A 16,695-nucleotide genomic window follows, 5' to 3' on the forward strand; every position below is an offset into this window, starting at 1 on the left:
TCCTCCTCCTCCTCTTCTTACTCCTCCTCCTCCTCCTTCTCCTTCTCCTTCTTCCACTTCTTCTTCCTCTTCCTCTTCCTCCTCTTCTTTCTCCCCTTCTCTTCCTCTACCTCCCCTTCCTCTTCTCCATTTATAGAAAAGATTATAAATACCTTCAACATTCCTTTTACTATACCAGTGTGGGTCTGGTCTTGCTCAATACCTTCCTTTTAGAGTAACCATGATGTATCAGATTTTTCCTATATGTACCGTTGTTATCTTTCAAGGGATATCATTTCACCCACATTGTGTCCTAATCCATGTGTTAATAATGGAACAAGCTTCTAAAGATTATATGTGTTTTACAATGTCCACAGAGGGGTAGGGAACCCACAAGACTAAGCTTAAAAATATTCTCCTCCCCACCACCATTAAGGTCTTCCTATTCTTCATTCTGGTGTGAAGATGACCTTGGCTACTCTAAGGTTATGCCAAGCATGCTCAGGGTCTGACTGGTTTTACGAAACTATAAAGGACTAGGACTAGGTGATAAACTGAGAGACTGTTGTTTGAGCACCAGTCTAGCTAAATTTGAGGAAGTTGGCCGCCAGAAGGAAACAGGTGGTGAATTATTTTGGCCATAGCCACTTGGGCAGGCAAGTGAGCAACAAGCATTTACATTAGCATTGTGCTGAGGTCTGGGGGGAAAATTACAAGCAAAAAGAAAGTCTCTGCCCTCAAGGAACTTTCAGCCTTATGAGAGAACTCAAAACATAAAATGAAGCTGAAAAAGGTAGGGGGAGGAGAGTCAGAAAGAAGCACAGGTGGCAGGAGAAGGAAGCCTGCAGAGAATTTGGCATTGGGAGAAGAGGGCCAGCATGGCTAAGAGATTTTTCAAGATTTTTCCCTCCCTCCCTTCCTTTAATAACAGACTTAGGAAGGAGAAGGTGAATAGGAAACAGTTTCATGGTGCTATGGGATAATCTAGGCAGTGAAGTAGTCCAGTGAATAGAATGCCAGGTGAGTCAGGAAAACCTGAGTTCAAATTCAGTCTTAGATACTTGTTCTGTAAATTTGGGCAAGTCACTTATCCTCCATTTACCTCGGTTTTCTCCTCTGTAAAATGGGGATAATAACAGCACCTTCTGCCCAACGTTGTAGTGAGGATCAAATGACATAATTGTCAAGTACATAGCACAGTACTTGGCACTATGCAAATGTTAGCTATTTTTAAATTATTATTATGTAGAATAGTTGATATCCATAGAGGGGTTTTTCATTTATAGTAAAGCTAAGCTATTCTGTTTTTGACTTAGGACTCAAGAGAGCTGGTCATAAGCTTCAACATGACTTATTCTTTGATACCTTGAAGATCCAATGTGGCTGTTCTTTAAAAGAGGTTTTGGATAGAGCAGCTCAGCGGCAGATCAACTTTCGGCTTTTTGGCGATGGCACGGTAAGCGGAGTTAAATTTGTTGGGCCTTCCACAGCCTTTTGCTTGGATTCCACTTTTCTGAATCTTCAAACTAGGGAAACTACATATTTTGGAAACAACTCCTTTCCCCCATCGAGGCTGGCATATCTTTGTTTTGCTGCAAACAAAGTGTCTCCTTGGAATATCAAGTGTTGTTTCAGACATGGAGAACAGAGGCATGCATCTTCCACGTGACACTGGTTCTTGCAATAATCTCTTTCATTTCTTGGGGTTTTATGTTGTCCTCTATGGCAGTCTCAGGATAGTTGACCTCTATCTCCTTCCTGAAGATAGGGATTGCTTTGGTATAAGACAGTGATGGGCAAACTATGGCCCGAGGGCCAGATGCAGCCCCTGAAGTGTTCTATTAGGCTGCGTGACATTATTCCTAATCTGACGAATATAACAAGTAGGATACAATACAATGAAACTTTGAAAGAGTTGCCTTAGAAACAGATTAACAGATGAGCTTTTCCTTTCCTTTGGCCCCTTCTTTAAAAAGTTTGCCCATCACTGGTATAAGGAATTTCCAAGTAAGGGAACTCCTCCATCCATGCAAATTGGTTTTTTCTCTGCAATTTGCAGTCTTCGGTGGTGGCCTAGAATGCTGAGAGGTTAAATGACTGGCCCAGGGTTACACAGCCAGGCAGTATTAGAGGTAGAACTTGAGCCAAGGTCTTCCTAGCTTTGAGATCCACTCTCTTTCCTTTTGTGGCTGTGTGACCCTAAGAAAGCCACTTAGTCACTTAACTAACCCCTTCTCCCTCAGTTACCTCATCTGAAGACTGAAGATAATAGACTGTTGTGAGGATCAAATGAGAGAATACACGTAAAGCATTTTGTATAACTTTAAAGTGCTTATATAAATATTAGTTGTTGTCACCATCATTATTTTTAAGTAGTAGTAGTAGTGGTGGTGATAGTGGTAGTAGTAGTGTATAAAGTGCGTGAGAGATTCAGAGAGGACTAGCACCTCTGATGTGAGGACTTGTTAAGCTCTTTTCTAGTTGGCAGCTAATTGACTGAACAAATTACTTAACTTCTCTAGACTTTAATTTCCTAATCATTAGAACGAGAGTATTCAACGTAACTAAGAGTCATTTCAGTTTTATAGCTTTTGATACCTTCATAACTAGCTGTGTTCTATTAAGCTAATGAGGATAAATTGTCCAGCAATTTCTGATTCACTTGGGGTTTCCTAAAAGATTCTGAATTCCAAGTTAATGCTTCTTTCTGTTTGTTTGTTTGGGTTTGTAGCTTGGCATTTCCCTTGACGAAACAGTCACAGAAAAAGATCTGGATGACTTATTGTGGATTTTTGGCTGTGAGTCCTCTGCGGTAAGTCAGATTAAAACATAGATACCTAAAAATTCTTCTTTGGAACCAGAGCAGTGGGGATGGGGGCAGAGGATGTGAACGAAAAAGATATAATCATATTTAAAGATAAGAAAATAATTGAATGTTGAGTCTCTGTTGGGGGAATTCTTACAAGGGCATGGCTCCTTAGAAGTGGTCCATTGATAGTCTTAATGTTAGAAAATAGAGCAAGATGTACATCTTTAAATGACTGCTTAGCATTAAAAGTAATTGGTCATAAGCAAGTACTTTGCAGTGGGATATGATGTTTAGAATGAGGAAGTGAGAGTCCTCATGCATTTTGCATTACTCTACAGAGAAGTGATGAGAGTATGACCACATATACATTACTATATTCAGTTCTGAGGCCACTATTTTAGTAAAGACATTGACAAAATGGAGTATATATCCCAAAGAGAGTAACCAGCATAATAAAATTCATAAGAAGACAAAAGTGTGACAATAGCTATAAAAAAACCTCAAAGAAAAAAGCTAATTGGACCTAAGCCCAACAAGAATTCCTGGAAGAGTTAAAGAAAGAGATGAGAATGGTAAAGGAAAAATTAGTAAAGGAAATGAATTTTATTCATTAGTAAAATTAGTAAAGGAAAAATTAGTAAAGGAAAAGAAAATTATGCAAAGAGAGCAGCTTTGTAGAAGAGGAACAAAAAATACTGATGAAAATAAAGCCTTCAAAGCAGAATTGAGTCAATGAAACACAGTCAAAAGAATGAAAAAATAGAAGAAAATGTGAAATATCTTATTGGAAAAACAATTGACCTAGAAAATAAATCAAGAATATTTAATTTAAGAATTATTGGACTACTTGAAATCCATGATGAAAAAGTCTAAACATCATATTGCAAGACATTATTAAGCAAAACTTCCCTGTTATCTTAAAACCAGAGGGTAAAGTGGGAATCAAAAGAATGGAATCCTTTTCAGGCCTTTCCTATATCCTCCCTGGTTTAGGGTTTGACCTTTTCTCCAGTTACTGCCTTTTCCTCCCTATTCCCCTTCTCTCTTCAGAGATTTAATTAGTCACATTCTGTTTTAGTCTAGGAGCAATATAATGGGCTTCAAGTTTAATGGTCCTTTTATTTTATGGAGTTTATGTTATGAGAAGTATTATTAATTAATAACTTTAGAAATTTTATCTTAATAGCTCAGGGCCCCCCCATTAAGAAAATTTCTCACATTCAGAGAAAGGGCTTTCTGCCCTAATTAAAAATTACTTTTAATTATAGATAACTTTCCACCATTTTATGTTTGAGGCAAAAATAAGGATAATAAATATTTAGGTAAAATAGGTGAATAAAGTACATTATAATATCTGTCTCTGAATAGGCACAGGGAGTGATATATGAGGAAAGTGTACACATGGAATTTCCCTCAGTCTCTGAAAACCTGCACAATTGATAGCTTTATTCAATTCTTCTGTTCTGAGATGTCTGTAGGGATCCAAGGGCCTTTTTGGACCATATCTCAATCCTCCTTTCAGCCTCTCCTTTCAGATCCTTTTGCTGTCTCCTTTTGTCTATTGCTTTCATGCTACATTTTTTTTTGCTTAAGTCCTGGGCATAGCTGAGAATGTGGCCTCCCAAATACTTTTGCTGCTCAGTCCTTTATAAATTCACACTTTTTTCTCTTAGTCCATGTTTTGTACTGTAGTCCTATCAGGAAAATTCTCACATTGCAAATGACTATTGCTTCATTATCCCTGGTTGGTTAATTCTCTTGGTAAGTCAAATGAATTATGGAAGTTGTGTTGTTCACCATCTAACCTTATAGGAATTGTTAAAATAATGTTGAATAAAAAAAATAAGATGTCCCAGAGATTTGATATTCATGCATCATTAAGACTAGATACCTTTATGAAAGAAGTTTATCTTCCTTCTCTCTTCTTATATAATGCACAACAACTTTTCTGTGCCTTCTTGTTATAGGAACTCGTTGCTGAGAGCATGGGAGAAGAAAGGAGGGGTATCCTAGGGACCCCATTTAAAAGAACCAGCCCATTCCTGACACATCAAGTGTTCAACAGGTTAGTGTAGCTTCTGTATTTTGCATCATGCAAGTAATTTCAACCTGAGGATATTTTTGATTACAGCTGACATTCCATCTGGTTATTTGTAGGCAATTAGTGATAGATTCACAACCTTTAAATGGGCATTCCTCTTTTTCAGCAGGGTATTTCTTTGTTTAGCAATATAGGAGCCACAGTTTAGTAACTCTATTTTTTGTTTTAGTGAATATATCGTTTTATTCCTCTTAATTTTTTTCATTGATCAAGACCTAATTCCATATTATTGATAGTTGGACTAGAGTTACCGTTTAGTGTCTACATCCCCCAAAATAATCTTATCAGCCTATGTGTTCAAGCAGTTGTTTTTCTTCTGTGTTTCTCCTTCCTTCAGTTTAGTAATCCTTAAAAATATGTTTTAAATAGGACATTGACTTTAGAAATTTGATGGTCTATTAACCTTACATTCCTACCATCATTCTTTTTTCCCTACCCCCAAGTGTTATGACTTTTTCCTTCTTATAATGTCAATTTTCACTATTAACAATCCCTTCCAAATCTTAGGCTAAGAATCCCTTAGGATTCTGTATTAATTGATAATAAAAATTAATTAATAAAAGATAATCCTGTATTAGTGCCCTTTTCTCCTATGAGGTTTTTGATCTGGAATCCATGACTTCATTTAAAAAGTATTTTGATAAGTATATTTCAATATTCCTTTCTAATCCAATGTACTTTATTTTGAACATTTAAAAAACACCATTATGAGATATAGATAGAGATATAGGCTTTACCAAAGGGGTCCAAGACATACAAAAAGGTTAGAAACCCCTGCCCCAGAGCAGTAATGTATTTTAAGATCTCCCATGAATATAGGTTTATCAAGCACTCTCCTCCCTACGTCCTTGTGAGTATAAATATTATATTTCTTATTTTACAAATTTTACAAACTCAGAAACCTGAGGCAACTTTGTGATTCACCTGATATTACCTCATCTTGCATATACTGAAGCTGGGTTTTAGGCTCTTTTCTCCTACACTCCAGTTCAGCATCCCCTCCATTCCATCATGTCAGCTGGTGCCTAATCCGATGCACTTTTAGGCTGGTTGCTGTATCTTAGCATCTTTTAGAAGGCTGTATGTAGGCTGATCTATTTGGTTCTGAATATGGATTCTGTGTTTTGCCACAGCTATCAGTCGGAAACCAATATTGTCCGCTACATGAAGAAATTGGAGAACAAAGATATTTCCCTCGTCCACAGCATGATTCCTCTGGTAGATATGACTTTTCCTGTTGCTTTCTTCGCTTGTCCTTAGTCTCTTGCTAGAGTTTGGAAGTAGAAACCATAGGTGGGATTGAGGGTGGATGGAAGTTGTTAGAAACAATAATAATGTGATACTTTTTTTGGGGGGGTTGTTTCTTAAAGGGATCCTGTACGATGAAGCTCAACAGTTCATCTGAACTTACAGTAAGTAGGTTAATTTCATAAGTGATTACTTATTGGGGCATATTGCATCCCACTGGCTCATAAGCCCATAGCTAGCTATCCTCTTGGCTTCATGGTTATTTACAAATCCTTTACAACAGGGGTTCTCAACTTGGCGTACATGAATTTGTTGTTTAAACTAGTTTGATAACTATATTTGAATATAAATAGTTTCCTGTGCAGTCCTATATATTTTATTTTATGCATTTGAAGATATTCTTTTGAGAAGAGGTCCATAGGCTTCATCAGATTCCCCAAGGACTCTAGGCATAATAAAGTTAAGAACTCCTGCTATTCTGTAATAGGGGAATCATTTGGAGATATCATTCTACTTTTGCAAAGCTTTCAGGTTAGGGTTTGTGAGATTGAAATTTAAAAGAAGTAAAACCTGACATCCATCCTGCCCTTTCTTAAGTTTTTTAAAAATTGGCCTTTTTAAAGGCTTTCATTTTGCAAATGTATATTCATTAATTCCAGGTATTATCAAGAACTGTAAAACTTTCTGCCTGAATATGTCAGGAGAGCAGTGATTTGAGGCCATGTTTATAAACTATATCAACAAATGTTTGCCTCATCTGCTCCTGCAGCCTACAAGCTCCTTAATTTAAATAACAGCCTCAAAATTGGGGAGGCTCCCTTCAATTTATTTATTTATTTAACACATATTATGGCAAACATATTGTTATTTTAATTACAATCATTTATAATTATTATAAATGTAAAATAAATATATATTCAGTCAAATCTGAATACCAGGTGGAGAAAATAGGTTGTTCCTTGATTTTAGGCTTGAACTCTTTGCTACAATGCTTAGAGAGAAGGCAAGAAATTTCATTGAGTGCTACAAGAGAGCTGAGTTTGAGTAAACAGCAGAATTTATGGGTGTTTGAGTATACACCTTTCTATTCCTACAAAGGCAAAAAATGTTAACTTTAACCGTAACTTATGTGTTTTCTCCCTTCCTCCTCTTCAGCCAATCACATGGCAAGAATTTGCCAACATCCACCCTTTTGTGCCTCTAGACCAGGCACAAGGTTATCAACAGCTTTTCCGAGAGCTGGAGAAGGATTTGTGTGAGCTCACAGGGTATGACAAAATTTCCTTCCAACCTAACAGGTAAGTAGATTTTCCTCTCTTGTGTCAGTGATGTGATGAGAACGAGGACCTAGTTTAGTAGATGGTCCTTGGCTTGTACCTAGTGGGTCAATGGGGGCACTAGGAGGACTAGCACCTCTGGTATGAAGGTTGCTGAGCCCTTTTCAGGACTGCTCCTCTACTTTCAGTATCCACCTCTCACCCAATTCTCACCGGGGGCTCAAAAAAGCTGTAGCATGCAGAGTAGCCACACCTTGGTAAAATCAGGCTAAACCAGGTTGTCACCTATAAAAATAGTTGTTGGAAGGGGTGGTTAGGGGAAGGGACTGGTATTTGAATTGGATGATGGCTAAATCCTCTTCAAGACCTAAGTTTGTGATCCTTCATTCTTAATAGAGGAAAGCAGTGTGGTGGATAAAGGGCTTAATTTGGATGCAAGAGGACCTGGCTTTTATTTTGTCTCTGACACTTACTAGCTAGGTTACTATGGACAAGTCTGACCATGGACTGGATGATCATGGACCCTGAATTTCTTGGTTACTCAGTCTTTAAAATGGTGATAACACTTATGGTATAGACCTCACAGGACTCTTATGAGGCTTCAATGAATTAATGTCTGTAAGGCACTTTGGAAACTTTAGCATGCTAGACAAATGGCAGCTATCCTTAATAGAAAATTTCAGCAACTTTATGAGAAAAATAGTTCAAACATTATTACACCCATTAAAAAAAGGATAAAGAAAAAATGATTTGGTCATAACCATTCAACTAGTGCTAAACCCAGGATTTTAATTCAGTCCTCCTGACTCCCTGCCTACATGCTATTTTCTGTATCCCTTGTTGCTCTTTTAGAACAAATAATCCAGAAATAGTTCTATTTCTTCCAGTACTTACCTGTGTGATTTTAGGAATGCCATCTTGCTATCTGGGCTTTAGTTTCCCTGTCTGAAAAATGAGAAAAACTCATTGTCTGATCTCTATGGTTTCCCTTTGGTTTTATCTAGTTCAGATATTCTGGATTTATGATCTAAAATTCTGTAAAATTTATAAAGTGGTTCCTCTTGGATAGGATTGAACTGAGAAAGTTGTCAATGTGTGAGTTAATGCTTTAGACTCTTCTGTGCAGAATTCAACATGATCTGTAAATTGCTCTGTTGCAAGGGATGGATCAGTTTCTTTATATAAAGTGAATGTGGGTAGCAGAATGGTCCAATGAAGCCAAGGATGTGAATGGAAGGCACAAGAAAAAGAACTTTGTGTTCTACTTTTCTTCATATGGCTAGTACAATGGTGAACATCAGACCTAGAACCTAGGTTATCTTTCTTCTACAACTGACTGCTTCTGTGTTTTGGCTTTCTAAACTAGGCTAACTGGCATTTAGTGAGATATGGAGGGGGGTGTACAATGCTGTTCTTTTTTCCTTATTCTTTGATTTATTTTACATTTGTTTTATAACATTTCAGTTCTAAATTCTCTTCCTTTCTAACCCGTTGAGAAGGTAAGCAATATGATACCCATTATATATGTGAAATCATGCAAAACATTTCCATATTTGCTATATTTCAAAAAAGCAAGAAAAATAAAGTGAAAAAATATTTTTATCTGCATTCAGATTTCACCAGTTCTTTCTTTCTTTCTTTTTTTTTTTTTTAAGAAAAGTTAACATGGTTACATGATTTATGCTCTTACTTTCCCCTTCATCCCCAGACCTCCCCCCTCCCATGGCCGATATGCATTTCCACTGGTTTTAACATGTGTCATTGATCAAGACCTATTTCCAATTTGTTGATAGTTGCATTTCACCAGTTCTTTCTTTAGAGGTGGATAGCATTTTCACCATGAGTCCTTTTGTGGATTATTCTATTGATTGAAGTAGCTAAGTCTTTCACAGTTGATTATGTTTACCCATGTTCCTGTTACTATGTACAATATTCTCTGAGTTCTATTCACTTCGTTTTGCATCAGTTCATAGAAGTCTTCCCAGGTTTTTCTGAAACCATTCCCTTTGGCATTTCTTATCGCACAACAGTATTCCACCACAATTATATTCCGCAACTTGTTCTGCCATTCCCCAATTGATGGGCATTCCCTCAGTTTCCAATTCTTTGCCACCACAAAAAGAGCAGCTATAAAAATTTGTGTACAGATGGATTCTTTTTCTTTTATCTCTTTGGGATACAGACCTAATAGTGGTATTGCCGGGTCCAGCAGTTTTATAGCTCTTTGGACAGAGTTCCAAATTGTTCTTCAGAATGGTTGGATCCATTCACAACTCCACTGACAGTGAATTAGTGGTGTAATAGTTTTCTTTAAAAGAAACTATCCAACCAGAGAATGGCATTTATAATAACTAGTTCAAATATCTAGTGGATTATAAGGTTTACAAAATACTTTTATTTTCTTACCACAACCTTGGGAGATAGAATGTACGGGTATTATGATTTGTTTTATAGGGAAATAAAACACTTTGCAAAGCTAGCAAGTGTCAAAGTTGGGGCTCACTCCACCCCAGGCTCTTGTCTTTGAATCATCAGTGATCTTTTAAAAACTCCAACTGCTCTAGTTTTCACATGTCCAGAAAATAAAGAAACTTTGCCCCCTGGTGGTTAGATAAGTATACATTGTCAATGCCCTGTTGGAATACAGAACTCAATATACCATTGATTTCTGACCTGCCTGTTTGTGGACAACCACATTTTATTCCTTTATAGAATCAGAGAGCTGGTACTGTTTTTGCTTCCTACCAGGCAAAGAGCTGGCTTAATGCTCAGGAGATCTCTATATCCTTCTTGGCTGATTTCTGTCTCTCTGAGCTTCCTTCTCATCAATATGATTTTGAGATAAAAATGTTTGTTTGTTTGTTTTTGGCCTCTTCCTCACATGTTGGTGGCAAAGCTTAGTTAAATGAAATTTTATATTAAGATGAGCCTTCTTTATTCCCATGAAAATGTGAGAGTGTTGACTGGGATGCTCACAGAATGAACAGTCACAGCTGGAAGAATACTTAGGGATGATCTAACCCAATTCCCTTATTTTACAGAAGCAGAAACTGAGGCCCATAGAGGTTAAGTGGCATGGCCAAGGTGATACAGGTAGTAAGTAGTAGCGCCATCATTCAATAAATTATTCAACAAACATTTGTTAAAAGCCTACTACCATATTCAAGAAACTGTTTAAGTACCAGAGATATGAGGTTGAAAAACCAATACAATCTCTGCCCTCAAGGAGCTTACATTCTGAAGTGATAAACACATGCACAAATAAATATAGCATAAAGAAAACTGAGCACTGTTATCTGGAGCATCAGGAAGGTCTTCACAGAGGAGTTTGCATCTGAGATCAGTCTTGAAGGAAGCCAAAGATTCTGAAAGGCAGAGATGAGAAAGGTAGTAGGGAGAAGAGATTGTAAGAATGTACAGAGGCATGAAATAGAGTGTTGAATTTAGAGAACATTAAATAATATAGTTTGACTCAAACTTATAAGAATGGGTAGAGAATTGCTAGAAATGTGGGAGAGAAGGATATTATAGAGGCGACTTAAGTGCCTATCCAAGGTCTTTGGATTTTATCTCAAATGTAAGGTGAAGTCACTTAAAGTTTATGAGCAGAGGATGTGATATAGTTAGAACTGTGCCTTAGGAACATTACTTTGTCAGCCAAGGGGAGGATAGACTAGAAAGGGGAGAGACTCGAAGCAGGGGGTCATCAATTAGGATGCTATAGCAATAGCATCTAAACTAGGGTAATGGCCATGTGAGTGAATATGAGACAAATATGAGAGATGTTGAAAGGGAAGAATCAACAAGGTTTGGCAAATGCTTGGATATGACAGGTGAGGGAGAGAAAAAGAGTCAAAGATGTTTCCAAGGTTGTGAAACTGAATGGCTGGAAAAGTGGAGGTTCTTCTGCCATCTATTTTGATCATATCATCCGTACCCAGCTGCATACTTATCCATTCTTTGGTCTTCCACAAAAACCTAGGTTCAAATCTGGCATTTCCTGGCTATGTGACCCTGGGCAAGTCATTTAACCCCAATTGCTTAGCCCTTGCCATTCTTCTGGCTTAGAATTGATACTAAGATAGAAGGTAAAGGATATATCTATATCTATATCTATATCTATATCTATATCTATATCTATATCTATATCTATATCTATATCTATATCTATATCTATGTGTGTATGTGTGTGTGTAGGTGTATATGCACACACACACACACACACACATACACATATAACCACAATTGAGTCTTGTGAGTTGGTATAAGCCAGTTCTAGCATATCACTGGACTCACTTTTGATAACTTGACTTTCTTTTGTACTCATTACAATTTATTCTCTTTGTTTTTTTTTTTTCCAAATTTCATTCTTGAATTACTCTTCTCATTCCTCCTGGGTAAAAGTTCCCTGCAGAATTTTAGTTCATGGGTTCGTACCTTCCCTTTCTCTGAACACCTCGATATCTACTATCCTTAAATCTAAGGTACACATTAGATTATGTTCAACTTCCCTTACTTACATCACAAACTCTGAAATGGAGTAGTAACTTTCCTTGTAGTTATCAACATTTCTATACTCATAACTAGATCCTATCAGGTGATAAGAATCAGATCTAAATAAAGTAAAATTTCTTCTTCTTCTTCTTCTTCTTCTTCTTCTTCTTCTTATTATTATTATTATTATTATTCTTATTATTATTATTATATAACTTGTTCTTCTGGTTCCACTCCCCTTACTCTGCATCAGTTCATATAAGTTTTCAGGTATCTTTGAAACTATCTCATTCATTTTTATGGCATGATAATAGCATTTTGTTATATTTTTATATCATAATTTGCTCAGCCATTTTCTAATAAAGAAATACTTTCACAGTTTTCAAATTTTTGCCACTTCCAAAAGAACTACTAGAATTTTTTTTACAAATGAATCTTTTTCTTTATTTTTATATCTTTGGGTTATAGGCCTGGAAGTGATATGCAATCATATAATTTTTTAATAGCCTTTATTATTTTTGCCTAATTCCTGACTAGGAGCCCAACATTTCTGTGTTTTAAATCATGGTCCAGAAATCCAAATTCCTTTCTCAGACACTATATTTTTAAACGGCCATATTCTGATAGGCATGGATATCTGTATACGAATATATATACATTACCATACTGAAATAGGATGATACAACATCTTGAACCCAGTGGACAAAATAAGTATTAAAATATATCAAAATGAAGCCAGCTTCTGGACTTTCCATTTCTATCTAACTCATTATACCTGAGGGCTAAAAAGCCTAAGAAAAAGAAAGCTGAGAAAACATGTTTTCTTTTACGAACCTAGACACCTGGAACTTGAGTCTAGAAATCACATGTAGTTATTACTATCCATGAGGAGAGAGTTGTATAAGAACAGTGAATTAACATTCTGTTGTTCATCCTTTCCCACTTGCTTAAAAGTCTGCTCATATTCATTCTCATTCCTTCTAAGTGGTCTATCCTAAGTTGAATGGTGTGGAAGCAGACTCATCCACTTTAGAAATCTGTGATATAATTAAGGGATAATATTTGTGGCAGAAGAGAAGACAGCAGTAAACACCTTCTGTGAGTGACTCATATTGGAGAGGGTGTTTGGTGGAGGTGTTTGTTTTTGTTTTTTTAAAGAAAATTACAAACTGAGATATTCGAAAGAATCATAGAATCAGAATCAAACAGTTTTAGAGTTGGAACAGACCTTAAAGACCATCTAATCCAATGCAAAAATACCTTCCAAAAAGCAGCCCTAACAGATGGCCATGCATGCAGTCTCTGCCTATCTAATGTGAGCTGACATTGAATAAAATCTGTCAGCAAAGACTCCAACAGGGGATGAGATAAAAAATTGTCTCAATTCGCAGTTACTATCTTACTGTTGAACATGGGGATTATGAAGGAGGCTCATATCAAGATTAGAAAGACTAGAGGGGAGAAGTAGCTATGTGGTCCAGTGGCTAGAAAGCCAAGCCCGGAGATGGGAAGTCCAGGATTCAAAAATGACCTCAGATAGTACTTCCTAGTTGTGTGATCCTGGGCAAGTCACTTAACCCCAATTGCCCAGCCTTTGCCCTTCTGTCTTAGAGAACTTACCGGGATAGAAAGTAAGGGTATTTTTTTTTTTAAGAAAAAGACCAGAAAGAATGGGTCAGAGGCTGGGGCTAGAAAGATGTGGAGTGATACCAAATGCCTTAACAAAGTCCAGATCCAGACCTGGGTTCTGGTTTCCACTAAAAGTATCATTAACAGATCTGATTAGAGTATGGCTAGTTCTGCCTGACATTCATGGAAAATTTTTGTATATAAAGATTCATAGGTGCTAAAGCTTCAATTCAATAAGCCTTTATTCAGTGTTTACTTTGTATGTGTTAGGTGCTAGGAGTGCAAAAACAAAACAAAAATAATCCCTGCCCTCAAGAAGCTCATATTCTCCTGGGGTGAAACAATGCATAAATAAAAAAGTATATGCATAATACCACCATGTACATGTATGAAAACAACACAACACACACACTCTATATTACATATAATGTGCATACACATGTACTTGTATGTATACATATAGATATGAATGTTATATATATGTAAAGACATATATAAAAAGGGGCAGTTAGGTGGTACAGTGGATAGAGCACTCGGCTTGGAATCAAGAAGACCCATCTTCTTAAGTTCAAATCCAATCCGAGACACTTCCTAGCTATGTGACCTTGAGCAAGTCACTAACCCTCTTTGCCTCAATTCCTCATTCTGTAAAATAAGCTGGAGAAGGAAATGACAAACCATGGCAGTACCTCTGCTGAGAAAACCCTAAAGGGGTTTTTAAGAAGTCAAACATGACTAAAACAGTTGAACAACAACAATAAAATGTATATAGAATACATGATAATTTGAGGAAGAAAAGAGAAAACAAAGTGCCTTGTCTGTGGTTTTACAGGTAGCAAATCTCAGAGCTAAGATTTAAATTTGACCTTTTTTTAAAAAAATCCCTTACCTTCTGTCTTAGAGTCAATACTAACTATTAATTCCAAAGCAGAAGAGTGCTAAGGGTTAGGCAATGGGGTTAAGTGATTGCCAGGGTCACAAAGCTAGGAAGCATCTGAAACTGGATTTGAACTCAGACCATCTTCAGACCTGGCTTTTTATTTACTGAGTTGCCCCTAAACTCAAGACTTCTGACTCTAATTCCAGTAAACTTTTGAGGTTGCTTCATATTTTTGTTGTTTAAATAATAACCATTTAATGATGATTATTTAATAATAATACAATAATAACTGACTACATAATGTTTTAAAGCAAAGAAATTTACTTACATTCTCATTGGAATTTCATGACAATCCTTTTGAGGTTCTAATATAATTGTTACTTCCATTTTAAAGATGAAAAAATTGAGGCTCATATGTGTTGAGTCTCCAGTAAACCAGAAAGAGGAATTTGAACCCAGGTCTTCCTGACTCCAAGCCCAGTTCTCTATTTTATGCTTAAATGTCTTATCATACTTTATAGAAAGGCTTTACATGAAATACTTTATATCGTATTTTAGAATTAATGTATTTGGAGAAAGTGTAGTCTAAAGGAAAAGCTTCACCATTTTATCTTCCCTTTAAAAAAAACGCTTCCTATATTTTCCTACCCCTTCCATGTATCTATTATTTTCACAATCTTATTCTTACTGGTGATATACAAATATGCAATCATCTTATTTTTTCTCTTTTCATCTACCCATAGGTGGAGCCAGTAGTCCCTCCAACAGACTTTCAAAGCATTGTTGACTTCTTATTTGAAATTGTTATCATTCATGCTTTCTACATGTGAAGTTGAAATTACTAAGTTTAGGAGCTTCTAAGACCAAAGGCATCTTGTGTTTCCATTTAAGTATCTAACAGATCATTCCTTTTCATTGTCCCCTTCTTGGATAGCTGTGAACAGTTCTTCACCTGCCCCATTCCACCCCCAACCCCAAACCCAACCCTGTCCTATCTCTAATTCTCTCTTCATCTAGCTCACAAGCTCACCAGCCTCTTAGCAAAAGGAGTATTAATAGAAGTCACGTGAAAAACTCAGGGGAAAAACAAAAACAAAGCAATACTTCCTTCCAGTGGTTAGCAAACCACTGGCCCATGTTGTTGTTCAGTCATTTTCAGATTATGTCTGGCTCTTTATGATTCTGTTTGTTTATTTGTTTATTTTGCAAAGATACTATAGTGGTTTGCCATTTCCTTCTCCAGTTCATTTTACAGATGAGGAAACTGAGGCAAAGAGGGTAAAGTGATTTGCCGAGAGTCACACAGCTAGGAAGCATCTGAGGCTAGAATTGAACTCAGGAAAATGAGTCTTTCTAACTCCAGGCCTGGTGCTCTATCCACTGTGCCATTTAGCTGGCTACCTGGTATATAATAGGCACTTAATAAAATGTTGATTGGTTGAAAAAGAGCTGCTTTGTACTTCAAATACCATTTTTTCTTTAGACTCTTAGCCCCATGTCTCCAGAACTTTGTTTTGACCCCTGTTATTTGGTCTCTTACCTTGTGACCAAGGGTATTTTTTTTTTAATGCTTCTTTGTGAGTATTTAAAGATAAATCCTTAGATGTATTTCTGGAGGTTGTGTGCCCTAGTGGAACATGCATTGGATCTGAATTTTGTTGAAGTTGGTCCAAATTGAGTGGTTACTGACTAGACTTGGAATCTTGGTCAAGGTCTTTGCCTTTTGGGGGCCTTAGTTACCTCATTTGTAAAAAGAAGACTGTACTGGATAATCTCTTAAGATAACTTCTAATGAAAAAAAATCCTATTTTATTTTTAAACATGATCTTGGAGGAATACTCTAGTTTTATTGCTTCTTTTGGCTCTTTTTCATTATTTAAGTACCAGTTGTTGATTAATTTGGTATCTTTTTATGCAGAGAATTATGCCGGGCACTGGATGATATACTATCCATTTGCCCTAAATAGTCAGTTACTTTTTTTTTTTAAACCCTTAACTTCTGTGTATTGGCTCATAGGTGGAAGAGTGGCAAGGGTGGGCAATGGGGGTCAAGTGACTTGCCCAGGGTCACACAGCTGGGAAGTGTCTGAGGCTGGCTTTGAACCTAGGACCTCTCCCGTCTCTAGGCCTGGCTCTCAATCCACTGAGCTACCCAGCTGCCCCCAATAGTCAGTTACTTTTAATGCTCTTGTTTTTTTCCTCCTTCTCTTTGTCTTTTCTCTGATGTTTTCTGAGGGGAGTTATATATATATATATATATATATATATATATATATAT

General features: G+C 36.7%; 1 protein-coding gene across 1 annotated transcript in view; it reads left to right on the plus strand.

Moving 5' to 3' along the window:
- The window catches only part of GLDC (glycine decarboxylase), a 129,523-nt gene that overhangs the window by 53,283 nt on the left and 59,545 nt on the right, over positions 1-16,695 (plus strand). Inside the window, exons 10-15 of the mRNA XM_044677229.1 lie at positions 1,296-1,435; positions 2,711-2,791; positions 4,756-4,853; positions 6,023-6,107; positions 6,260-6,301; positions 7,293-7,435. Coding sequence (XP_044533164.1) covers positions 1,296-1,435; positions 2,711-2,791; positions 4,756-4,853; positions 6,023-6,107; positions 6,260-6,301; positions 7,293-7,435 — 589 coding nt within the window. The remainder of the gene's footprint in view (positions 1-1,295; positions 1,436-2,710; positions 2,792-4,755; positions 4,854-6,022; positions 6,108-6,259; positions 6,302-7,292; positions 7,436-16,695) is intronic.

This window comes from Gracilinanus agilis, chromosome 1 (genome assembly GCF_016433145.1).
Source record: "Gracilinanus agilis isolate LMUSP501 chromosome 1, AgileGrace, whole genome shotgun sequence".
Classification (NCBI taxonomy): Eukaryota; Metazoa; Chordata; class Mammalia; order Didelphimorphia; family Didelphidae; genus Gracilinanus; species Gracilinanus agilis.